The sequence below is a fragment of the Oryzias melastigma genome, linkage group LG9 (assembly GCF_002922805.2).
Source record: "Oryzias melastigma strain HK-1 linkage group LG9, ASM292280v2, whole genome shotgun sequence".
NCBI classification, from domain to species: Eukaryota; Metazoa; Chordata; class Actinopteri; order Beloniformes; family Adrianichthyidae; genus Oryzias; species Oryzias melastigma.
The window spans coordinates 4,053,184-4,078,166 of NC_050520.1; the positions used below are offsets into that span (position 1 = coordinate 4,053,184).

General features: G+C 39.9%; 1 protein-coding gene across 15 annotated transcripts in view; it reads left to right on the top strand.

The window, feature by feature from the left end:
• LOC112147954 (potassium channel subfamily T member 1) overlaps nt 1-22,415 on the top strand; it is a 78,942-nt gene extending 56,527 nt beyond the window's left edge. For 6 of the 15 annotated variants that reach the window (XM_024274659.2, XM_024274667.2, XM_024274663.2 and 3 more), the window contains 19 exons: nt 29-137; nt 2,501-2,650; nt 2,731-2,966; nt 4,932-5,145; nt 7,236-7,341; nt 7,452-7,624; nt 8,392-8,463; nt 10,189-10,323; nt 10,573-10,684; nt 10,793-10,894; nt 10,959-11,042; nt 11,113-11,241; nt 11,645-11,665; nt 12,701-12,995; nt 15,773-15,835; nt 16,023-16,073; nt 18,836-18,847; nt 19,722-19,806; nt 20,208-22,415. In XM_024274659.2, coding sequence (XP_024130427.1) covers nt 29-137; nt 2,501-2,650; nt 2,731-2,966; nt 4,932-5,145; nt 7,236-7,341; nt 7,452-7,624; nt 8,392-8,463; nt 10,189-10,323; nt 10,573-10,684; nt 10,793-10,894; nt 10,959-11,042; nt 11,113-11,241; nt 11,645-11,665; nt 12,701-12,995; nt 15,773-15,835; nt 16,023-16,073; nt 18,836-18,847; nt 19,722-19,806; nt 20,208-20,328 — 2,270 coding nt within the window. In that variant the 3' untranslated portion in view covers nt 20,329-22,415. The remainder of the gene's footprint in view (nt 1-28; nt 138-2,500; nt 2,651-2,730; nt 2,967-4,931; nt 5,146-7,235; nt 7,342-7,451; nt 7,625-8,391; nt 8,464-10,188; nt 10,324-10,572; nt 10,685-10,792; nt 10,895-10,958; nt 11,043-11,112; nt 11,242-11,644; nt 11,666-12,700; nt 12,996-15,772; nt 15,836-16,022; nt 16,074-18,835; nt 18,848-19,721; nt 19,807-20,207) is intronic. The other 9 variants (XM_024274666.2, XM_024274677.2, XM_024274671.2 and 6 more) reach the window with 7 other exon arrangements.
• Nucleotides 22,416-24,983: the final 2,568 nt, after the last annotated feature.

The window sequence follows — 24,983 nt, forward strand, 5'->3', positions numbered from 1 at the left end:
TGTTGAAGAATGTTCTGGATTTTCTCAGATCATGTGGTGTGTGAAGAGGAGTTCAAGTACGCCATGCTGGCCCTCAACTGCGTGTGTCCGGCCACGTCGACCTTAGTCACTCTGCTGGTTCACACCTCCAGGGGGCAGTAAGTACTCACTGTTCTGGACATCACAATCCATAAGATATTTATTCAAATGTGCTCAGATTTGACCGCAATCAATTTGATTTTATTTCAGTCCCAAATATTTTAAATAAACCTCTAATGCTGTTTAAAACGAGGACATAAACAAATATCAAACACTAAAATGTTTGATTAATTTCTCCCCTCATGTAGGTTCTCAGGCTTCTGCAAAAAAATGTCCAAATCTTTCTTTACTGATCTCTGGAAATGTCAAATTTAATTTCCTGCATTCGACAAAGCAGAACTCTTAATTCAGATTAAGAAATGCAGACGGTGTGTTTGTTTGAAAAGGACAAATTCAGCAGCAGCAGCTTTTTGTGCAGGTAAAGAAGGATTGGAGAATTCTGAGAATAACCACCGCGAAGGGAGAGTCCATGTTTAAGAGCCACGAGTGTCTTTAGGGGAGTAGATGGTGTCTTGGCATCTTGATGAAGGATGAGATGGATAAACATTGAGAGGAATATTGATGCAGTGAGATGGACCACGAGCCAAAACACTGTTAATTACTTACCCGTCACTCTGAATACCAGACCTGTACATCCTAGTGGGTAATGTAAATATATAGGTATCTTCATGAAAGTTTAACCTCTCATCCAATCAGAGATGTTTTCAGTCCCGAGCTACACAATCCTGGAAAACCAAAAGTCTTTGTCCCAATTTCCTCTTCAGGTGAAAAAAAAGGCCAAAACTTTACAGGTCATGCAGGTGACCCACATGAAATATCAAGATTTTAGTGAATCCGTTGAGAGAAAATGTTTCTGTACGTTTTTTTCTACGGGTGTGCTGCGGGCAACAGGTCGTAGTGAACGCCTATATGTAAGGGTGACTTAGGTGAGACGCAGGAGTGTCGCACAGATTTTTACATTTTTATCTATATATCCTGTGGAATACACAAGGAGCTCATGAATGCGGTTCAAATGATAAGTGCGTGCTCTTTATGCTACGTTCCCAGCAGCCGTGTGACGCACGTATGGTGTTTACAGGTTTCTGGGGCAGCGTGAACGTAGCTTCAGACAGTAGAGGCGCCATCAGTGTGTAGATGTTTTTGTGTGTGGGTGAATGGGACCGTAAAGCTCTTTACTCTTAAAGTATTAGAGAAAAGCCCCATCTATGCCATTTACTGTTTATTATGTTTACCTAGTGCATGAGTGTGCAACCTTTAACCCCAAATGAGTCATTTGGTTTAGTTTCTTACAGACCAGAACCCAACAAGAGCCTCAATCTATAATAAAGTCTCACTTTATAGTAAAAAAGTACCATATTTTTGTTGTGTTTTTTTGGTCAATTTAGCAAAGATTCTTAAATGTAACTTAGAAATTACATTCATTCATCTTCTTGTCCGCTTTGTCCCTGTCGGGGTCGCGATGGTGCTGGAGCCTAACCCGTTACAACAGTTTGATGTTTTTTAAGATTTTTATAAGCCACCATAATTTTTTTTCCCTTTTACTCTCAGATATGAACATTTAGAATATATATATAACTCAAAACATTTAGAATAAACAGAGCTTATTATTGTCATTGTCTAAGATTTGAGGCACAAAACACTCAAATCTAAATCTTTTTCAATCCTTTTAAACGGAATTTGTTCAAAACTTTAACCGCTTTATGGTAATTTACCTAAATAAAACAACGTTTGGAGACCTTTTTGACTAACGATGAATTAAAAACATGAACTTAAATAACATTTCTACAGAATTTCTGACAGTAAATTAAACTTTTTTTGCTCAGTTGTTTGACATGTTAAAGCAGAAATGACAAAACTTAAATAACTAATCTATTATGTATTCAATTTTTAGCATTTTTCATTAAAGCTAAAGAGCCACATGAGGCTCTGGAGTCACAGGTGATCTAATGAGTCGTAGATTATGCTGATTATGCGGCGCCATCTTTGGTTTTTCACGTCAGAGCTTGTCTGTACTGACAAACTCCTCATCAGTTTTACTATAAATATAGCCAACCTCTTTGCATGACAATCCTTCCCCCCAAAGATCTCCTCTCATCCATTTCAATGTTCTGTAAAAATGAGAGGAATTTCTGTTTATTGAAGCATTTATGGCCTGACAGTTTTGATACACGAAACTGCCAAAGCATTTTGACCTCAAAGCTTTTTTTGTTCCGTTCGTCTCTGCCGGAGAGAACTGGGTCAGAGGAGTTTTCAGTTGTGGCCTGTAGGGAAATCTGAATGCTGGAGACTCGGCTCCTTTCTCTCTGCAGTGTAAAAATATCCGGGATCTGTTCAAAACAAACAATAAAACATCACATTTGTGTCTTTTTTAGAAACATTTGTTATGATGTCAGTAGTAAACATGCTGGTGATGCTTTTCCAGGGAGGGGCAGTTGTCCCCGGAGCAGTGGCAGAGGATGTACGGACGCTGCTCTGGGAATGAGGTCTACCACATCCGCTTGGGGGACAGCAAGTTTTTCGGGGAGTACGACGGAAAGAGCTTCACGTACGCCTCCTTTCACGCCCACAAGAAGTGAGTCGGTCCTTATTAGGATGTGAAAGAATTTAAGCCAAAGAGAAAGGAGGTGCTGAAGTGTTTTGATGGACGTTCAGGTATGGCGTTTGTTTGATCGGCGTGAAGAGGGAGGACAACAAGAGCATCCTCCTGAACCCGGGGCCGCGCCACATCATGGCGGCCTCTGACACCTGCTACTACATCAACATCACCAAGGAGGAGAACTCTGCCTTCATCTTCAAGCAGGAGGAGAAGAACAGCAAGGGTCTGCCTGGCACTGGCCTCTATGACGCCCCCTCCAGGCTGCCCGTGCACAGCATCATCGCAAGCATGGGTAAGACCAACCGACCGCAGCAGGACAACAGTCCAGATCAGACAGGAAGTTCGTTTGAAGAGGAACAAGAACACATTGGGATTCCAGAAACGTAAAAATATCATTTTTAAATTCTGGAATTCCAAAATATTAATGATAAACTGTGAAGAATAATCCTCTAAAAAGTCTTTATGACTGACAGGACAGAGAAAACAGGAAGTCTAACATTTAAAGACAGAATCCACTTCAAAATAAAACATCAAGCTTAAACAAATCCATAGGATGTCACCTGCAGAGCAGGATGTTGCTGCTTCCACGTCACACCTTCATTATTACAGGGAATAATGTACACAGATGTCATTTTTACAGTTTTGATAGCAAGTCAGAGAAACAAAGTAGATGCGTTGGCTGGTGTAACTTACCAGCTGCATGTTTTCACTGGTGGCTTCTTGTAATGTATGTTTTTTTTTTTGGCTTATATTATTGTGTTGTGCTTTTATTTTGTTTTTTATCTGTGAAATTTAATCAGGCCAGTTTTTACGTTAAGTATGCATGATGGTTAATTTCACACAAGTTGTTTTTCAGCATTTTAGTACTGCTTCCAATGTAGGTAGACTGACATGCATAATATTTCTATATTCATAGCTCAGGGGGGTGTCAACTACAGCCCGGGGGCCAAATGCAGCTCGATGAACTATTTAATCTGACCTGCCAAACTGGAATAAATACTAGTCATTACCCTTATTAATGTTTGATTTCCCTGTAATTCTGGTGTCATATAGAAATAAATTGATCTTCGTCAGAAATTTGTTCTGGAAGATTTGTTGTTTTTCTGAAGTTCATGTGTGATTTGAGGGACAATTGGCATTACAATGAGCACAAAAGCCACATTTTCGAAGTAAAACTCCAAAATGTTCTGCTTTAAACATATTTATTAATTTTTAATCTATCTTGTTTTAGTCCAGATTCTTTGTTATTTCTTTCTCTAAATCTGCTCCTGGTCCTCTGTCAGATTTTTATATCCTTTGTGGCCCACGAGTCTCAAAGTTTGCCCCCCCCCTGCCCCCCTGCTCTATGTGGGTAAATCAAGTTGTTGAGGAAAGATTTGATTTTTTTTCTTCTCTGTTTGTTTTTTTTTTCTTATGAAAATGGAAAATCAACCCGTCAAAGATAAACTCCTGTTTTAGGATCTGGGTTTGATTTGGCTCATGTCCTGAATTTTATAGTCAATTTAGTGTCTTCCATTCTTAGATTGCTTCACTGCAGTGATTTGAATGTTTTTCTGCACAGTTCTGGAGGTCAGACATCATCAGGCAGGATTTCCAGACCCTCTGCCATCTGAAGGTTCATTATCCAGTCAGTGACTTCAGGGCTTCCAAGTCTAAATCTAAATGAAGCTCAGACTTCCAGTCATCTAATTGCTGTGTATTCAGTTTGCATATGAAATAAGATAACTGCTGAAGTTTCTTTTTTCTAATTTTTGGTCAAAGTTGCACAGTCTGGTTTTGATGTAAGTTTGCTGGTTTGTCACCTCCTGAGGAAAAATGGAAACTCCCACACAGGGTTCCTGCTTTCTGGCTGTAGAGTAATTAACTCTTATTATAAATAGATAATTTGGTAACTATATTGACTGAAAACCATCACCATCACTGGTATTTCACATTTCCTGGAACCAGGAAGGGGCATTCACTCCAATCTAATTGTTGCTTTTACTGTTTGATCACTTTTTTTCTGCACCATTTTAAAAATTTGAGGTTAAATTAGCTAAATTGTAAGTTTTAATACTATCTGATATTTTTAACAAGAAACTCGATGGTTTATAGTCAAATGTTTCTTTCTCAGAAGTCAAACAGAAATAGAATTTCAAAGCCTTCAAATTCTGATGGTTTTTCTAACATGCAGATTGGCTTGTAATGCCACGACCTTCACAGTTTCCTATAAGTCAGCCGCTGCTGCTTGATGTTTGGTTTTGTGTCATTTTCGTAGGCACTGTCGCCATCGATCTCCAGCACCCCGACCCCCCGGAGGAGAGCAGCAAACTGACCGTTCCTGCAGAGAACGGCGCTGGGAGCAGAAGGCCCAGCATCGCACCTGTCCTGGAAATCGCCGACTCCACCGCCATCCTGCCCTGCGATCTCCTCAGCGACCAGTCGGAGGACGAGACCAACCAGTCAGACGAGGAAGGCTCCGTGGGGTCGGAGTAAGTCCTGTGAGGTGTCTCTGATGCTCTGAATGTGCCTGAACTCACCTCTCCTTCATGCATCAGTGGTTACAGAGGGAGATGGATGAGTTTGAACTGAGCCTGTAATGAGCGTGTCGTGATGCTGTAAGCTGCACAGTGGCAGTGATGGATGTGTGGGTGATGTCACAGCAGGGAGGTCAGCTCCTCCTGAGGGAAGCTCCACTGTTCTGCTCCTCTTAACCAGAAAGATCTGAGGATTTCTGAACTTTGTTCTGCGTGGCTTTTGTCAGGTTAAATCACTGAAAGGAAGAAGTGCTCTTGAGCAGCACCTGTTAGACTGATCCCCTACATCAGTGAGTTCCTGAAATGTTGGACATGAAATGATCCTCCTAATCTGCCAGCTTCAGTTACTGCAGCACATTCTGCCTGAGTTATCTTCATTCTGCTGGAGGACGATGAGAGCTCAGCAGGAACCTGCAGAGGGACGAAGAGCAGAACTCACAGCCCCACAGAGCCATCGTGTGGCGGCTGGATGCTAGCGGACGGGTCTGCAACACTATCAAGGAATACATCATGAAATCAGTTTGATAACATTTCAAAGACCTGTTTCCCCTTTAAAGTCTCACTTCAATCATCTTTTGATCTATTTTCAAATCACTCGCTGTGGTCTTTTATTCATAATTACACTGTTTTAGCCAAAATCTAAAAACCTGTGTGGTTTTAGGACATAGTGTCTGCAGAGCGGCGGTAGAAAATCACCTCTAAGATGTGGGCGGGACCGTAGGCATCATACCTTTCCCATCATACCTTTGTTTACATTCTGCTAGCTTACATCCCCTCACACCCTAAAACGGTGCAACAAGAATGGTGAGCAATATCGTCTCTATCAGCCGTGCAGCTTAGATCCAGATTCCAGCTCAGACCAGGAAAACTAAGACGTTCATGGATCTATTAGTCTGCAGGTGGATGCATCGGAATGGAGCAGAACAGGGAGCTTCTATAGTCGCCTCTATGTCACTGCTATAAACTTTAATTTGACAATGATTCGTTTAAATAGATAATCAGGAATGCAATGTTAGGCTTAAGTTTCTTTATATATGTCTTTAGGAAAATGCCACTAGAACATGTTACAAACATAATTTTCCTTGCATTGGGTCTTTGACACGCGTCACAAACAGATGCAGAATGAAGTGATGAACATTAGAAACTTGAAATAAAATTTCCTTTAAATCTGACTGAAGGTTCTGCAGTAACTCATGCATGTTTTGTGGAGTAAGAACAACTAAGATGAAGGAAAAAAAATCAGACTTCCAAGAAATAATGTTGTTTTTTTTGTTTTTTTTTACATTTTGAAAAATGTTCTTTAAATCAGCAAAAAAGGTCTGGCAGAGGGATAAATGCATGATTTTTTTTTAAATAAAAATTCTCATCAACAAGAAATGTTTTCCTAAACTAAGATTATCTTACAGTTGAAAACACTTTCTTGGAAGCATTTTTTCTTGAAGAAAAGATCCTTTTACTTTTTTAAGATTCGTCTTTTGCAGTGTAGAAATCTTGGAACTAACAGTTTTCTGTGATTTATTAGAAAATAAAACATATATAAGAAGAATAACCAAATGTTACGGAGACCATGTCTGAAGAAGTTGATAAGGATGTGGATGCTGCCACACAGATCCTCCTTGACCAATCAGGTGGTCTGTCAAATTAAGGAACATTTGCAAACAAAGATGTCAAAGAACAAAACAAACAAAGGAGCTCCCACTCTGACAGAAAGCAGAAGTAAAGGGAAAAATGGCTTCAGCCGTAACAGGACATGAAACAGAGTTTCTGTGGAAACACACAAGAATAGATGACAACGGGGGAGTGTCATAAATCTTCAGCAGAGGAGTGATTGACCATAACAGTGTCGGTTCCCGCCCATTAACTAGAAGAGAGGAGACTTATCAGTGATTTAAGAGCTGCTCTTTCGGTTCACCTCAAACTATATTTCTATTCAGCTTCATGTTACTAATCAAAACATCTAAAACGGTTTTTGCTCAGGCCGCCGACCCCTGAAGTTTTTTAAGACTTTTACACTGACTCTACATGTTTGTCTCTGAACCTGCTAGTTTTGTGAAGGGTTACCCTCCAAACTCCCCGTACATCGGCAGCTCTCCGACGCTGTGCCACCTCCTTCCACAGAAAGCTCCCTTCTGCTGCCTCCGCCTCGATAAGGTGAGTCAAAGACGGCTGGCTGAGATTTATACAAACTCCATCGTTTTTCTAGATTAAGCAGAAAATAATAGTTATTGAGGAAAACCGTGAACATTTCTGCCTCCGCACAGGGCTGCACTCATAACAGCTTTGAGGATGCCAAGGCGTACGGCTTCAAGAATAAGCTGATTATAGTCTCTGCAGAGATGGCTGGAAATGGTTTGTACAACTTCATAGTCCCTCTACGAGCTTATTATCGGCCCAGGAAGGAGCTCAACCCCATCGTGCTGCTGCTGGACTACCCGTGAGTCGGCCTTTCTGCCTGATTTCATCAGTTTTCACCACTGAAATCGTTCAAAATGATCCAAACCTTCTGCCAGACTGCACAGGCAAACACTTAATATGTGTCACTTATAACAATCTCAAATAAAAATCCTCCATTTTGCCAAAGACGCAGATGCATTATCCATCAGAAGTTGTTGGTTAAAAAATAAAGAAATTATCTCATTTAATTGACTTTCCCAAAAAGCTTTTTGTCTAAATAATAAATAAGTTTCCTGAAAAACTAAAGGAAACTAAAGATCATCAAATGAGACGCCTCTGTGAATGGTTGCATTTACTAAAATCTTTGCTTTATATTTGAAGAAAAAATAGTTTTTTTTGTTTTCACAAATTGCGTTAGAGTTGTGTTTTGATTTCATTACATTAATATTAGCCTGTTTTTTCCTTAAATTCGTCCGTATTTCTGGGTGTTTTGGGAGCGTGTGGACCCTTCAGCTCCTTCTCAAATGGCGTTTTATCACCTTTCCACATCATTTCTGAAATAACAAACTGCACACACAGCCTGGAGAACTGGCTAAGTGGAAACCTCGGGCGTCTCCATAGCAACCACTTTTTGTGCATCCTTCTATTGCATAGAGGAATTAAATATTGATTTCCCTCATGTTCCAGAGAATATTCCCAAACCTCGTCAGCAAACAGATTTCGGGGACTTATTTAAACATAACGTAATTTGTCTGTGGAGTTTGGAGAGGTTAGTAGTCCTCCATCCTCATTTTCCGTGATCTGCAGGCCGGATAACCACTTCCTGGAGGCCATTTGCTGCTTTCCTATGGTTTACTTCATGGCTGGAACCATCGATAAGTAAGTCTTCTGTGATCAAAACATGTTTATTAAATGTTCAACCAGTTCATGTTTGCTTTCATGTTCCTCTTGAAGAGTAGCGCTCATTCTGATGCTGAGTGTTAAAGATGAGAGACCATGTAAACACTGTTGTCATGGAGATTATGAAAGAGTGATGGCATTTGTTCACCCTGACTCAACGGGGGAACTGGTCCTGAATATTTCTAATGTCGTCTTTATTTTAAATCATTTAGAGTTAATTCATTTAAATGTTATTTCTGCAACATTGTATTTATGTTAAATTCTGCAACAATATTTATTTGATTCCTCTTTTTTCAATCGATGTATGTTTTTACTTTAAACAGCTTCTATAGTTCTTTATGTTTTGCATTTTGAACAACTTGTTTTATTATGTATGTTATACACTATCAAAACTTAATTAAACATATAAAGACACAATGGGGAGTCTGCATAACCAGCAGGGAAGCAGACAACAGTTCAGGTGTCGTCTAAATGGGCCGTTTCTGCTGACGAAAACAAGACATTTACTAAGTTAGAAATTAGGTTTGTCAGAGGAGTTGATCCGTGTAATGACAGAAAAAAACTCGTTCATAATTTGTAAAGATCTGGCTAGAAATTAGAAAAAATCTGGTTAAGGTTTTGTAAATATCCGGTTGAAGTTTAGTAAAGATCTTGTTAATATTTACAAAGGTCTGCTTATTATCTTATCGAGAACTATTTAACATTTTATAAAGATCTTGTGGTTTGATTAACACTTTTTAAAAGATCATTAACATTTGGAAAGATCTGGTGAACATTTTGTTATGAACTGATTAACATTTACAAAGATCTGGTTATTGTTTCATAAAGATCTGTCCGGTTAAAGTTTTGTGAAGATTTTGTTAACATTTTGTAAAGTTCTGGTTAAGGTCTTGTGTAAATCTGGTTAATGTTTTAAAATCTGGTTGACTTTGATGGAGATCTGGTTATTGTTTTTATAAAGATCTGGTCAAAGTTTTGTGAAGAGAATTTTAACATTTATGAAGATCTGGTTAACGTTTTTGTAAAGATATTGTTAATATTTTGGACGATCTGGTAAAGGTTTTGTGCTTCAGTATTTTATAAAGTTCTGATTATCATTTTGCAAAGGTCAGTTTAACATTTATAAAGATCTGGTAAACATTTTGTTAAGAACTTAACATTCTGTAAATATCTGGTTAAGATTCTGTAAAGATCTGGTTGTTTTTGAGTATTTAAGAGGTACTGTTTGGTTCGGATATGGTTAATGTTTTGTAACTCCGCTGGTTAACTTGTCCTTTGAAATAAACTTATTGCAGATTTCAGTTCATTTAGAACATTTTCCCTTTTGCTTCATGTTTTGTGATTCTTTTTACTCTCAGTACTGTCTGTATGTCTGTGAGATGGTGCTTTTGCAGCCTTAGTTTATTATTATTTATTTTTTTTAGTGATTCTGTGATTTTAAGCAGAGAAAACGTCCCACTGAAAAGGTTCTTTTATATCATAAACATCTAAAATCTTGGAGCAAACCTTTCTAAAGGAATGTTGGAAGTTTCTACATGTCTGACGGTCTTTGAGTTCGTATCATGAAAGTTGAGGAGATTTTGATCCTTCATCTGGATGTAAATAGAGAACATCCAGTTTTAAAAATGTGGTGTGACCTTAAAAAGTTGTCACATTCTGTATTTTATTAATCATTATTTTCATTGTTTGTTTTAAATCTTCCAGCTTGGACAACCTGCTCCAGTGTGGAATCATCTACGCTGACAACCTGGTGGTGGTGGACAAAGAGAGCACCATGAGCGCCGAGGAAGATTACATGGCAGACGCTAAAACCATCGTCAACGTCCAGACCATGTTCAGGTAACACATGGACGGGAATTTTCTTTCTTTCTTTGCTGACAGTGCAGCTCCAAAGTGTATGGGACGAGCATCATATCTGCCTGCAGAGTGAGGAATAATGGCTTCCTCGTTTAGTTCCTCAGGACAAAGAATGAGCTTATCTCTAAGACAAAGTACGCGTGCCAAAGTGTCGACGCGGCTCCTTTATTTAGCACGGCGAGTTAAAGCCATTTGTCTCTTCAACATCCTTCTCTTCTTGTCTGCACTCAGGCTGTTCCCCAGCCTCAGCATCATCACTGAGCTCACACATCCGTCCAACATGAGGTTCATGCAGTTCAGAGCCAAGGACTGCTACTCGCTCGCTCTGTCCAAACTGGAGAAGGTATCTAACACGTTTGCCTTCTCTCTCCACGTCTTCTATATCCAAATTCCTCTGAGGAGGAGAAGCGCTGGAAGTGTTGGTTTGAAGCATTTCTTTCTCCTTTTTCAGATAGAGCGGGATAAGGGCTCCAACCTGGCCTTCATGTTCCGCCTGCCGTTCGCCGCAGGCCGAGTCTTCAGCATCAGCATGCTCGACACGCTGCTTTACCAGGTGGGAGAACGTCGAGACATGACCTCCTCCGTTTAACTTAACTCATCGTAATTCTCTGTGACAGTCGTTCGTCAAGGACTTTGTGATTGCCATCATGAGACTCCTGCTGGGCCTGGACACCACGCCTGGTTCCGGTTACCTGTGTGTGGTACGTAGGACGGCTTTAACGTCCGTGGGAACGTTTGCTCTTCTTGCTGATGTCTGTTCTCCATCATCAGATGAAAATCACAGAAGAGGACCTGTGGATCAGAACGTACGGCAGACTCTTCCAGAAGTTCTGCTCCTCCAGCGCGGAGATCCCCATTGGGATCTACCGCACCGAGTCGCACATGTTCTCAACCTCTGAGGCAAGATGCTCCTTCTGATGCTGATGTGGTTTGACGTTCTGTCCTTCTTCTTTTCTCACACCAGTCCAATTTATTTTCACAGTTTCTGGCTGTTCTGCTTTCATTATACTCCTTTTAAGTGCTTTATCTTTAAATCCCCATTATTTTTATTTTTTGCTTTTAAATACTGAAATGCAAAATTCTGCTAGAAGCAGTTGACTAAAAGTTTTCTCTGCACTAGTTTTTAGAAGTTCCCCGCTTGAATTAATTTCCTGCTTTGAACACTGAAACATAAAATGGTAAAAACAATAAATTTACCATTTTAAATGCAGATTTTAAAGCTTTAGAAATTCTTTCCTTTGCTTTAAATGCTCCCATCTTTCATTACTTTTCCTTTCTTGGCTGTTTCCTTTGTCTGTTTTAGGCCAAAGAAAGTAAAAAGCAGGTAAGATTCAGCTGCTCTTCACTTCCATTTAAAGTCTGCTTTAAAAAAATCTCATCCTTTATTCTGCTGTACTAATGCCAGTCATTTAGAAAGGAACTATCTGCTCATACCTTTGAATGACTTCACAGAGCAACAGGCGGTTGGAAGAGACAAAATGTCAAAGCGGTGCCAATCTTGCTGATCCCTCTCCAGGGTTTTTCTTTCACAGCTCGATTCTGATATATGAAAGACTTGTAACCCAAACCACAATTATTCATTTCTCTTTCATGACCAATTTTCAGATGATTGGCACTTTTGTGACTTAAAAGGGACGCCATCCTTACGTCACTATCAGAGTCTCTGATTGGTCAAATCTCAGCCTGGTTTCAATGTGTGCTCAGTAGCTGCACATTTTGTTTGTAGAGCCCAAAAACAGTTGTAGAAACTTGTGTAGCAATGCGTGTGCATGACCGTTTGGAATCCTGAAATGCGCGTTTGCGTAGACTTTTCCTTAGAAATGGCCGCTTGAACGCATGTTGCCGAGGGGGGTGTGGCCTCTTAGGAAGCATTTCAGGGTCCTGGAGTGGCCTCTCCAGATCTCAACCCCATGGAAAATCTTTGGAGGGAGTCGAAAGTCCGTGTTGCCGAGCAAAATCCCCAAAACATCCCTGCTCTAGAGGAGATCAACACGGAGGACTGGACCAAAATTCTTGGTGAAATACTTGTGAAGACTTACAGAAAACGTTTGACTGCTGTCATTGCCAACAAAGGGTCTAGAGCAGGGTGTCAGACTCAATCTCACAGGGGCCAAAATCCAAAACACTGTAAGTGCTCCACCTTGGACCCTAAAGCCCCCAGCAGGTCAACCCTCGTACAGGTGCACGGTACTAAGGGTTTAGGTTGAGTTCAGGTGCAGGTGGAGGCAAAGACTATTTGATAAAAGTCTTAATCCAGACAGAAAGATGAACAAACTTGAAACAACATAACCAATTATACATTGCAGTAAAAATGTGTGACTTTTTCTTTTAGAGTGATGTTTACGTTCTCTGCTTACAGTCGCAGATGTCGGTCAACGTGGACCAAGCCGAGGAGCTCCGCGATCGAGGAGACTCCTGGAAAAAAAAAGCTCCGAGGAACTCCACCACGAGTGACCAGTCGGACCACCCCCTGCTGAGGAAGAAGAGCATGCAGTGGGCGCGGCGGCTGAGCAGGAAGAACAACAAGCCAGGGAGCCGAGCCGAGCGCATCTCGCAGCAGAGACTCAACCTCTACCGGCGCTCTGAGCGCCAGGAGCTGTCCGAGCTGGTCAAGAACCGCATGAAGCACCTGGGCCTGCCCACCGTGGGATACGGTGAGTGGGACCATGCAGACGTCACTCATCCTCACATCCGCTTTGAGCAATGAGTTGAAAGAGGAAAACTTTTTCAACTTCCATCTTCATACTTCTGTGTTCTCATAACACCGTGTGGCATGTTGTTGAGTTCACTGAAGCTGCAGGTAAACTGCAGTTCAGATGCAGAAACGATGGAGCTGGTTGACTTAATCTGATTAACACGAGCAGATCCAGGGAAGGATTATGGAAACCCTTTTTGTCATATTAGATTTATTGCGTAACATTCCTGCAGCTCCTTTTTTACACAAAACCCATTTTGTGTAGCTGCTTCACGGTTTCCAAACAAAAGCGTTTTGCAAGTGAGACAGGTGTGGTCGTTAGCTCTGCGATGCTACAACCCCTCAACAGGTCAAACCGCTTTAATAACATTTAAATAATCTGGCCAATAGGTGGCGCTGCAAACGGTGCCTTCAGCCTAATACAAGGTTCTGATTGGGCCTGTTTGGTACCGATCAAAACCTAATAGGAGCCGCAAAACTTTTAGGAAAGTTTGATACTATGTTGCATCATTACATTGTCGTTTTTATAATAAATATGAATCATGTTTATTTTTGGCACCAACAAATACATAAACATTAAGATAAACTGTCTCCAACAGGAACATTCAAGGTTATATTTCAGGTTTTACTTCGGTGAGCCGTCATCCTTCCTCCTACATGATTGGTTAATGATGTGAAAAATACACAAATCTATATATTTTAGCCACTCCCCTCTGAATAGCTACCAACCATTGTTTACAGCATGAGATAAAATGTACTTTAGTCATAAAATAAACTCAGCAATCAGAAAAGATCAGACTTTTTCATCAAATAATTAAATCAATGCTAAGTTAGCAACCGTTACTTTTAAAAATTACTATTCTGTTATGTTTCCTCAGTCACTGTGGAGAGATAAAAGAGCTGCAGGATGGAGACTCCTGAGCCAATCTATCAACCTACTTTAGCTGAAGAGCAGAAATTGGACGTGTGTTGGTTTAGTGGGCTTGAATAACATAAAAATAACTCATGTACCTTGTTTTGGTATTGTCTCCTGAATGGTGAGTCTTAGATTGTGTCTGATTTCACTCACTACTTGTTTATTCGGGCACTAGAAGGCCGCGGTCTGGTCCGTGGGTCACTTGGTACCAGGCCCCAGACAGAAACCAAAGAAACACATGCGCTAACTTAGAGTATTTACGTTTAGTTTATTTTCCGATCCTTACGGAAGTTTTATTTTGGAAAACTGTTGGATTTTGTTCAGTACAGCCGTCTTGGTCACATGACTTAAAAGCGGCTGCCTGAATTGCTAAGCTAGTAGCCCAAAGCTAACAACAGACTCGACTGTTTCACACATGAAGAAAATAAAAATCACTGCGGATTCACGTTAATATTGTTTTTTGAAAACACCAGTTTTAAAATGGTTGCATCATTTTATTTTGCTCTATCCATCAGTCGGACGTAGCTGAAACTAGCGTCCGGTTGTTAGCATCCAGTTTGGAGTAAAAAGGAAAATCTTTGTCACAAAGTTTAAACATTTTACAGGGAATGAAGATTCAATATAAATAAGTTGCTGATCTAATCAGAGTCTGGATTGAGTGTGAAAATGGGGTTCTATGGGAAAAAAATCATGAATTTTAATTTTTAATTGAATTTTCATCATCTGTAAAAAAAAAAAAAATCTATTAGTATTTTTAGAGTTTTTTTTAAGCTAAATTTCTTGTAGCAGCATTTTATTTTGAAAATAGATTTTCAGAAACTAGAAGCATTAAAATGGTCTTGTTTTGACGGTCTGTGAAAACATTGTCTATCTTCAACCTGTCCGTGGCCTGAAAGCGGTTGGGGAACACAGATTTTGGGCGTGCAGTAGACATTATTTCTTTTTTGCAGTGTGTGAATCTGAACTACCCAAAAACAGGTGATTGTCGAATATAGACCACAATGCATTGCATTAGAATGTTTTTTCATTGGAAAAAATATATTTAGATATATTTTTATAAGTTTTCCTGATCAGAACACAGTAGATTTATAAATATTTTTCATAAAATGTTTTAGATTATTACTCCTGCAAATGGGGGACATCATATTTAGCGTTTAAAAAGCCAAAAAAAAAGAGTGAGCATGAGTCTGAATTAGGTTAAAATCCAGAAGACTGGAACGTCCTGCTCTGGTGTCAGGCAGTAGTGAGGGAATTTGGACTCGCTCTTAGAAATACTTCTTTGATTTGTTTATAGGAGCTTCCTGAGTCATTAAAAAAAGCTCTTTGCACAGTTTGCTGTGACATCAATTTCTATCTAGGAATTGTATTTCTAGGTTTTCTCTGAGTTCTTCTCAACCAGCTCGGGTGTTTCTGCTGCCGCTTGGTTTCATGTCACTTCCTCTGAAGTCGTTTCCATCGACGGTTCCCTCCATCAGCATTAGCCATCAGGAAGCCTCATCGCGGTCCGTGTGACCCTTCCACAAACTCACCGTGGATGAAACCTTGAATTCCATCATTTCAGTTGCTTGGCGTCCTTTTCGCTTCACTTCTTTGTGCTGACGCTCCCTAACACCAGCAGAATCACCCGCTCATGAAACGGCGTGCCGTGGCCGGTGTGGCGGTGATTCTGCGCTCACTGCTCTGCACGGCTTCTTTGCGATGCTTCCACTTTTTAAGCTCTGTTTGAACTCTGCAAATGTGTTCTGTCTGCTTGATCTTTTCTTTTTTACTTCTTCTTCTTCCTTCTGCTCCTCTGTCCCCCCCCCCCCCCGGGCCTGTAGAGGATGTCTCTAACCTCACAGCCAGCGATGTCATGAACCGAGTTAATCTAGGATATCTTCAAGGTAATTTGTGCTCCGTTTGTGTCTCATTAACATCAACCTGTCGAGTGGTCCGTCCATCTTTAGAGAAAGGAAGCGATCCTTTCACCAGCATCCAGGGACGACCTGTAGAGCATCAGATCTGCAGCAGATGATTTTCTGATGAATGGAGACTTGAGGACTGACGTTAACAGTGAATGCCGTTGCTTAGAGTTGCAGGACATTTCAGAGCAGCCGTATTCAGAGGGGACCAGGCCGGCAGGTTAGCTGGTTGATCCCACTATTGAACCTTCTGCATGAGTGTGTGTTCATGTGTGGTTGTACCAGGGCTGGGCGACGAGGCCGAAATATTCGCTTTGTTTCCTGTTTTTATTTGTTTAAAGAAGCTCGTATTGTTCGTTTTCTCCCCTGTTATGTGCTTTACGTAAGTGTTTTCACTTCATTTTATCATTATTTACACTCGATCATCTTCTGATCTAATTTTAAAGGACTCCCGGTCGTCTTTTAATTATGATGATGCCATTTTTATTCAAGATCTTAAACCCATGTCGTTTCTAGGACATAGTTTCTGTCGGACTTCATTAGAAATTCACCTCTGAGTTGTTGATGAAGTAGAGTAATCCAGCCCCTCTTCCCGTCGCCCATCTGTTGATGTGTTCTCCCACTAACTTACAGCCCCTCACACCTTCCACCTAACATTAGAAATGCAACAAAAAATGGAATATCAGAGCCAGCCAGGCTTACAGTTCAGATCCAGATTCCAGCTCAGACGAGATAAACGAAGACGTTCAGGGATCTATCTGTCTACATCACAATGGGGCGGAGCACCTGAGGCTCCGCCTAGCATATTTTCTGTCACAAATCCAATCTTTGTCAAACTGCTTTTTCTCCTCAGCTCCTGATTCACAATAATTTGTATAAAAAAATGCGATTTAAGCTTCATTTTCTTCTCCATTATGAGAAAAACACATGTTAAAAACGCCACTTTCATCAGAGTAGACGCGACACGCTCACCTTCAACTTACAGTCTACCTTCTGCCCAACACGGAGGAACGTGAATTTTATCAAAAACGTCGCGTTTGTCCATATAGCGCCGGTTGACGTGGAGAGTTGATCTCTTTGGTGCAGCGCCCAGCCCTGTTTCCTGCCAGAGTCGGTGGTGCAGCAGCAGCCAACCTTTCACTGTCTCATCCTATTATCTCTGTCCACCTGGTCTTTGCTGCATTGTGTTCCCGTGAGGTGACGTCCCAAATGGCTCCAGTCCTGCAGGGCATCAGAGTATGGCTTACAGAGTGAAGCGGAGTGCATTATGTCTGTGGATGGAAGGTGAAGCTCTGCGCTGACGGGCTTCTCCTCTGACCTCGCCGTTCTTTCCAAATGTCAGCAAACCTCAGAGTCTTTTAACTTCATACGGCCGTCAGAGTCCATGTTTACTGTCAGTGTCTCCTCAGAGAAACCGCTGACTAACCCTCACCTTTGGAAATAGTTTACTTTTTAGAAAACGCTTATCCTGATTCATGAGTGAAAGTCAGAAAATAAATAAAAAAGGAAGTGAGAAGTCCAGAAAACTAGTTTTAGTTCCAGCATTTGATTCATTCAATCTGTAGAACCTGCTTGAAGATTTTTTAGTTTTTATGTTTTTGATTTATAGTTTTTGGCTGCGCTTCTTTGCTGTAAACTAAATAAATGGTCAAATTAACTTTAAAAGCCCTGGAGAAAATTGTTCTTGGGTTTTTAAGGGTTAAAAAATCCCTGATGCTAAATAGGTTTGTTTTAGAAAACAGAACTTTAATTGATTATTAAATGTGACTTTCGCCTTAAACTCTAAATTTACAAAGGTTTGACCCATCAGAACAAAGACCCGTCCTTCTGCGGGACGGATGATCCGTTCTTCTGTTCCGCTGCTTCGTCTTCAGCTTCGTCTCTGCGCCGCCATTTTGAGCGTTTCCACTGTAAAATGGACCAATTACACAGTACCGCACTGTACCTGTAGGGGGCCCCCCATTTGTTGTCCATTGAAAAGTGGAAGGGGACGGTGGGGGCGGAGCCGCTGTTGCCACCCGTTGATTGGCAGAAAGTGTTGAGGATATATTTAAGCTAACGTTTCCACGGTGTGTTAGCATTTTACGGCGGGATTCTTCTTTAAACGACGTTAAATTCCTGTTAAATACGACGTCGCAGAAGTAAAGTGATAAATCGACGACCTGCTGGATGACCTCCATTGTTGTTGCTGTTCTAATCGTCGCACTGCTACGACACGCTAGCGGTCTGCAGCACGTGTGCGCCGTGAAAACAAACCGGAGCGAGGCTGAACTGAGTGGAAACGCTCACCAGAACTAACCGGACTGTACCGTACTGCTCCTTACCGGACCGGACCGGACCGCTTGGTAGAAACGAGACTTTTGATCCTGCTGTGGTTTTTGAAAGAACCAGATGTGGAAACGGACATTTGATGGATTTCAAAATAATTACTGTAAATAAAAAAGAAGTCTGGGTAAATAGTTTCACCTAAAAGTTTCTGAACTGGAAACTGAAGAATAAAACAAACACTTTTGACCTTTTGAGTGTTCTTCGTACCTCGTGACCGACGTTCCCTGAAACTGGGCGGAGTCTAAAGAGGAAGTGAAGCTGCTGAGCAGCAGAACCTCTTCCAGCTCACAGAACCGATGGGTTCTGCTTCACTCTCTGTCTGGTCCCAGTGGCTCCGCCTTGTGTTCCAGTTGGACGGATGCTGGAGCATGCTGTCCCTCTCTGTGTCACATGTCACCTCTGGGGAGGGGGGGTTTCGGATGGTGGTGAGTTGTGGTCTGTTGGCATGGCAACCTGCGGCCTCACCATCCCTGCTGGTCCAGTGTGGAATGCGCCGGACGCTGTTGCCGCGGACGCTGCCTGCATGTGAAGCTGCGCATGGGGGTCCCGTTTGAGTCGGCGGGCAGCATGTGTCCCCCCCCACACACACACCTGTCCTACCTGTCAGTAACGGTTAGCCCTTCTTTCTCTCCCTCCCCGCCTGGCTTTGTAAAGAGCCACAAGCAGGTGGGTTGTCATGGAAACACACGCGCCCTCCTCTCCGTCCTCCGTCTATCACAAAACACAAACAGGAACCAAAAACACACAAACGTAGACGAAGCTGTTCAATGTATTCAGGATTAATCACAGGATTGTTTTAATCCAAAAAAACTATAAATTAATACCAATTATAACAATTACTTTAGTTTACATGGCAAAGGGATTCAAATCAAACTTTATTTAAATAGCTTTTTTCATATAGAGTGCTGAATGCCAAAATAAAAAAAAAATCATTGATTTATTCTAAAAATAATAACTGCTAAAAACATTCCTGATTTGACTTTTTCTTTTAGAATGTGATCCTATTATGAATGAATGACAGAAAAGAAAGAAAAAGCACGTCTGTACCTTAATCTAATGGGCGGGGTTTAGTTTTACCTCCATTTATATTTATTTACATTAGAATTTATTCCAAAACAAACAGCTGGAAAGAAATTGATTTTGTTCCAAATTGCTTTTTTTAATGTGAGTATTTGCAACATATCAAAGAATTATCTTTTTCCTTTTTAAAAGAATATATATATTAAATCATTTAATTTGATCTTTTTAAAAATAATAATAATAACAATGTTAGGTGAGTGCAAATAAGAAGTAACATCAGAAAAGTTTAACAAATTGACCTTAAAATTGCACAAATTTAATAGGACAAAACAAGTTTTTCATTCCAACTCTAACATAATTGATCAAATATAAACATCCTCTAATTTTAAAGCTTAAGTTTCAGATAATCATCTGTAAACACGCTTACACGCCGGCGGCGGCGTTTTGTGGCGGACTCACGGGGGAGGATGACGGAGGGCTCCGGAGCGGCTCTGACGGTCTCCTCTTCCTCCTTCCACAGACGAGATGAACGACCACCAGAACACGCTGTCCTACGTCCTCATCAACCCTCCGCCCGACACCATGCTGGAGCTCAACGACATCGTGTGAGAGCGCGCTCTTCCCCTCGCCGCCGTCCGTCTGCGGCGGAGAGCTTTAGATTTCTGAGTCAATGAAATGATTTTTGAAGCAAAAGATGATCGGATCAGATCTGGCCTTTGATCTTATCAGAGACGACCGATCGGACTCCATTTTCAATGATGCTTGGTGGAAAAAAATGATCAATTATCGTAAATATTCTTTATTCTGAAAAGCAGGAAGCAGTTCTTTCTGCTGAGGAAGACTGAAGAATCCACGTGAATCAGAGTTATTTGGAGAAATCAAAAATCCTCAGCTTCAACCAGGAAGCTTTAAAATCCAAAACCTCAGAGAATAAAACCAAAAATGATGTTTTTCTGAGCCGTCTGGCGTCCCGCAGACCGCGGTTGATGTTGTTCTGTCGTTGCAGATACATCATCCGGCCCGACCCGCTGGCACACATGCCAGAGGACTCACAGGTGGGCCCGACCCACAGCAGCCGGAACCAGCAGGACTTTGGCACCGAGACCAGAGACGAGACTCACCTCTGAGAGGACCGGGCTTCTGCTTGGAGTCTTGGAGCTCCGCCCCCGACAGGCGCCTCAGACCTCAGAGAGACCTGCTGACTCTCCTCACGTCTGTGACCCGGAAGCTGCTTGTGCTTGTGTGAAGCGTCCGGCCGCCCCCGCAGACGCTGCTCTGACCCTCGCTGACAAAACGTCCCGTTTCCGGCTCGTCCTCCTCTGCGGCGCTTCAGGAAGGATTCGCTCTGAGAGCACAAACTCCTCCCACAACACGGCGGCCCTCCGTCGACTTTGTTGGTCTTTTTCCCGTTTGTGTCACTTTTCAGATCCTGCTGCTTCATGATGGACCGATCTGATGTTCTCCTGTAACCTGATGAAGAAAAGCCTCACTGCAGAACTCCAGGTTACCTGTCATTTATCTGGAATCTTCTCAGCTTGTTTACACAGATTTTTCACACATATACGTACATTTTTCATTCAGGATTTATTTAGCTGAAGGTTCTGGTTGACCACAGGGAGTTCGGAGCAATTCAGGAGGAAAAGAATCCAGATGTTTGTATTGAGAGAGTTTTATCTTTCCTCCAGTAGATGAAATATCAAAGAATATCAAAGAATCTGCGGCTCAGAAATATTCTCCACTAAACTGATTCAAATGGTCACAGTATTAAGATCACCAACATTACTGAAAGTCAAGCATCCGAATCTTTTAGGAAAAATTCTTGAGACAAATGTTCTGCTTAAGGAGGTCTGGAGGTCCGGTTCTGCCGCATGATGGAAGCTTTGAAGCAGAAGCTGCTCCATCAACCCGTCATTACCTCTTCACCGCCACCGTTTTCACATTTCAGAGCTTCTGACACAGAGGAACGGACAGAAACGTGTTTGGTCTCTAAAAATGTATTTTCACTGCTCACCTTCCTAAACGCACCTGTTCTTCAAAACAATGAGATTGGTTGTTGATTTTTTTACATAATCCCGACAGTTTCAAGTCTTTGTTTTGCAGCAGATTGAGGATGAGATGATTTTCCTCTCAGACTGATGAGTTTTTTACTGTCCAGATGAATAAAATCTGGCCTGTTTGCTGAAAATGTGTTGAAAGCTCGTCTCAGTTTCTCCAGGTGTTAATCTGACAACCAATTCGTTTTTCGATTCATTTCCAGCATTTCTGGTGGATTCAGTTTTCATTTACCGTAATGAAAAAACAAACGTTTTTTCTGAATTCTTCATGATTTTATGGTTTTATTGACCGGGTCTTTGCTTTGCAGGAGCTTCTAGTTTGTCTGTGAAAAGAAGTCTGACTGTTTTCCCCAGAAAAATGTCTCTGATTCCTCAAAGTTTCTCCAAACTGAATTGGACGATGGTGAACATGAAGAGCTTCTCCGACAGTATTTCTTTTGTAGCTGTACAGTGTTCGCCGACTGTAAATAGAAACTTTTTTCAAACCTTTTTGTCTGCCGGTTCGTGTCATGAAAGTGAAAAGGACTTGAACTATTTTTGCACTAAGCTCTGTGGTGACGTATGGAGCAGCACGACCCTTTAACCCACTCCTGTGGGCAGCATTCAAGCAGAACCTCAGAGGCGGGAACGCCACGGGTCGAGATTCAGCAGCATCTGTCGATGTTTGCGGGTTTCCTTTTTCCGGTCAAAGGAGATTTAGATGAACTCAGGAGAAGATGTTCAGATCATTTCTGGTAATCCTGCGAGTTTACAGGAGTGAAGGAGAGACTGAGGCTGCAGATCATGAGTCCAGGTTTCATCATCACCTCCCAGAAAACTTCACATCTCCTGACGTCTTAGACACCAAACAGGGCATGTTATCGCTAGAACGCATGTTTTTTATGTACAAGCTTGCCAAGAACTAAAAACTTCGTACATTCGGGACATTTACGTCCGTCGTGAGACAAAAACACATCCAGTCAGCTGCTTGCAAGTCGGAGCCTTTCTTTGATACCTTCTATTTATATGAATGGAAACATGCATGTTGTCTTGGTGTTACCAAAATTATGTTTACCTTCACTTTTTCTGTCAAAATGTTGAACCATTTTGTACTATTTATTATGAAAAGTGTTTTCTGCACACAGATATGAACAAATAAATGCTGCATGCAGCCACACTGCGAGGAGAGACGTCTTTATTCTAGCTCTGTGGACAAATCAGCACTAAAGGGTTTTTACACTTTATTTACTTTACATTAAGCATCAGAAAACTTCGGAGCTGAGCCTTTTTATGCATAAAAAAGTTTCCTGAAGAAGACTAATTTACCTCATCTTTGCATTATTTGGTTAAATAAACATTTTTTAAAATACCCAATCTTTACATTTATTGTTTGAACAAGAAATCCTTCATTGAAGATACCATATGGCTTTTCAAAAAATAAACCATATTAATAAATTATTGATGCCCATTAATGTCCACAACCTGACAACATTTTGTAGATTTTTTTAAACAGAATTCAGGCAGAAAAAAAGTTTTATGCAAAAGTGTAAAATCTCCTATTTATGTGTTTGTTATTTTAAACTTTCTTTTTCATCATATATTTATTTTTTCTTTTATTTTCACCGAAGAAACCATATTGATTTTCTTTAAAAATATGATCTCAATTTGAAGATCTGAAGGGATGTGTAAACTCCTGAGTCCACTAGATGGCAAGACCTGTTTTTTTTCTTGTACAGCTCAGGCAAAAAAATATATTACTACTTTCATATAAAATCCTTAAATAAGTCGTTTATATTATCATTGTTTAAAAAAAAAATTTTAACTAAGGATACCATATTGATTATCTAAAATAGGCTCTTTATTAAAATATGTGTAAACTTGTAATGACTATAAGTGTCCACCAGATGGCGATACTTCAGACTGAATCTTTATAAGAAAAATTCAGGTCTAAAAAAAGTTCCAAATTTCCTGAGTAAGCCTAAAATACTTCATCTTTATATTTATTGCTAAAGCTTAAATTATTATTTTTAAAAACATCATACTGATTCTCTAAAAAATATATATTAGGATGGTTCTTTGAAAATGTATGTAAATATGTAATACTCTTCAGTGTCCACTAGAGGGCGACATGTCATCGTTCATTTTATTTTTACACAATTCAGGATGAAAAAAACAAATATTTCAAGTTTTTTGTAAAAGTCTTACAAAGCTAAATTATACATTCATTGCTTTAAAAAATATTTATTAAAATTGCCATATTTATTCTCACAAAAAAAACGTTTTTTTCTAAAAGATCTGTTGAAATTTCTGATGTCTATAAATGTCCACCAGATGGCAGCACTTTTTTCTTGCACTATTCAAGCCAGAAAAAAAGGGTTTCCAATTTCACTAAATAGGGCTAAAATATTTCTTTTTTACATCATTGGCTCAAACAAAAAAAAAAACATTTATTAAGAAGACCATGCTCATGGTCAAATTTAATAATAATTTGGAGTTTAATTTCAAACTCTGTGGAACTTGTAATGTCTATAAATGTCCAAGTTTCTGTATATGCCTAAAATAACTAATCTATAAATTTATTGTTTAAACAAAAATGTTTAATTGAAAATACCATAGGGATTCCCTAAAATATACATTTTTTTTGTAAAACAATGTTTTTTAATTAAAAGATCTTTGGAAATGTATAATGCATATAAATGTCCACCAGATGGCGACACATCTGAGTCATTTATTTTCTTGCAAAATTTGGGTCATAAAAAAGTTTCCTGAATAAGACTAATTTACCTCATCTTTGCATTATTTGGTTAAATAAACATTTTTTAATTGAGGTCACCAAACTGATTCTCAGAAATAATAATTGGGAGCTTGATTTAAAAATCTGTGGAACGTGTAATGCCTGTAAGTGTCCACCAGATGGCGGCACCTATAAGTCAATTTTCTTTCTATAGTTTACTAGTTTCATGTAAAAGCCCAAAATAGCTCATTTATACCAATTTTCTTTTTTTCTTTTCTTCTTTTTTTTACAAAACTGTTTTATTAAAGATGTTATATTGATATGATGAAAAAATAAGTTATTAAATAAAAGACTTGTAGAAATATGTGAAGCCTATAAGTCTAAAGCAGATGGCGACACTTTAGTCAAATAAATCTTGTAAAATTTAGGCCACCCTAAAATACCCAATCTTTACATTTATTGTTTGAACAAGAAATCCTTCATTGAAGATACCATATGGCTTTTCAAAAAAATAAACCATATAAGTAAATTATTGATGCCCATTAATGTCCACAACCTGACAACATTTTGTAGATTTTTTTAAACAAAATTCAGGCAGAAATAAAGTTTTATGCAAAAGCGTAAAATCTCCTATTTATATGTTTGTTATTTTAAACTTTCTTTTTTTATCATATATTTCTTTTTTCTTTTTTTTTTTTTTACCGAAGACATCATATTGATTTTCTTTAAAAATATGATCTCAATTTGAAGATCTGAAGGGATGTGCAAACTCCTGAGTCCACTAGATGGCAAGACCTGTTTTTTTTTTTTCTTGTACAGCTCAGGCAAAAAAAATATTACTACTTTCATATAAAATCCTTAAATAAGTCATTTATATTATCATTGTTTAAAAAAAATAAAATAACTAAAGATACCATATTGATTATCAAAAATAATAGGTTCTTTATTAAAATATGTGTAAACTTGTAATGACTATAAGTGTCCACCAGATGGCGATACTTCAGATTGAATCTTT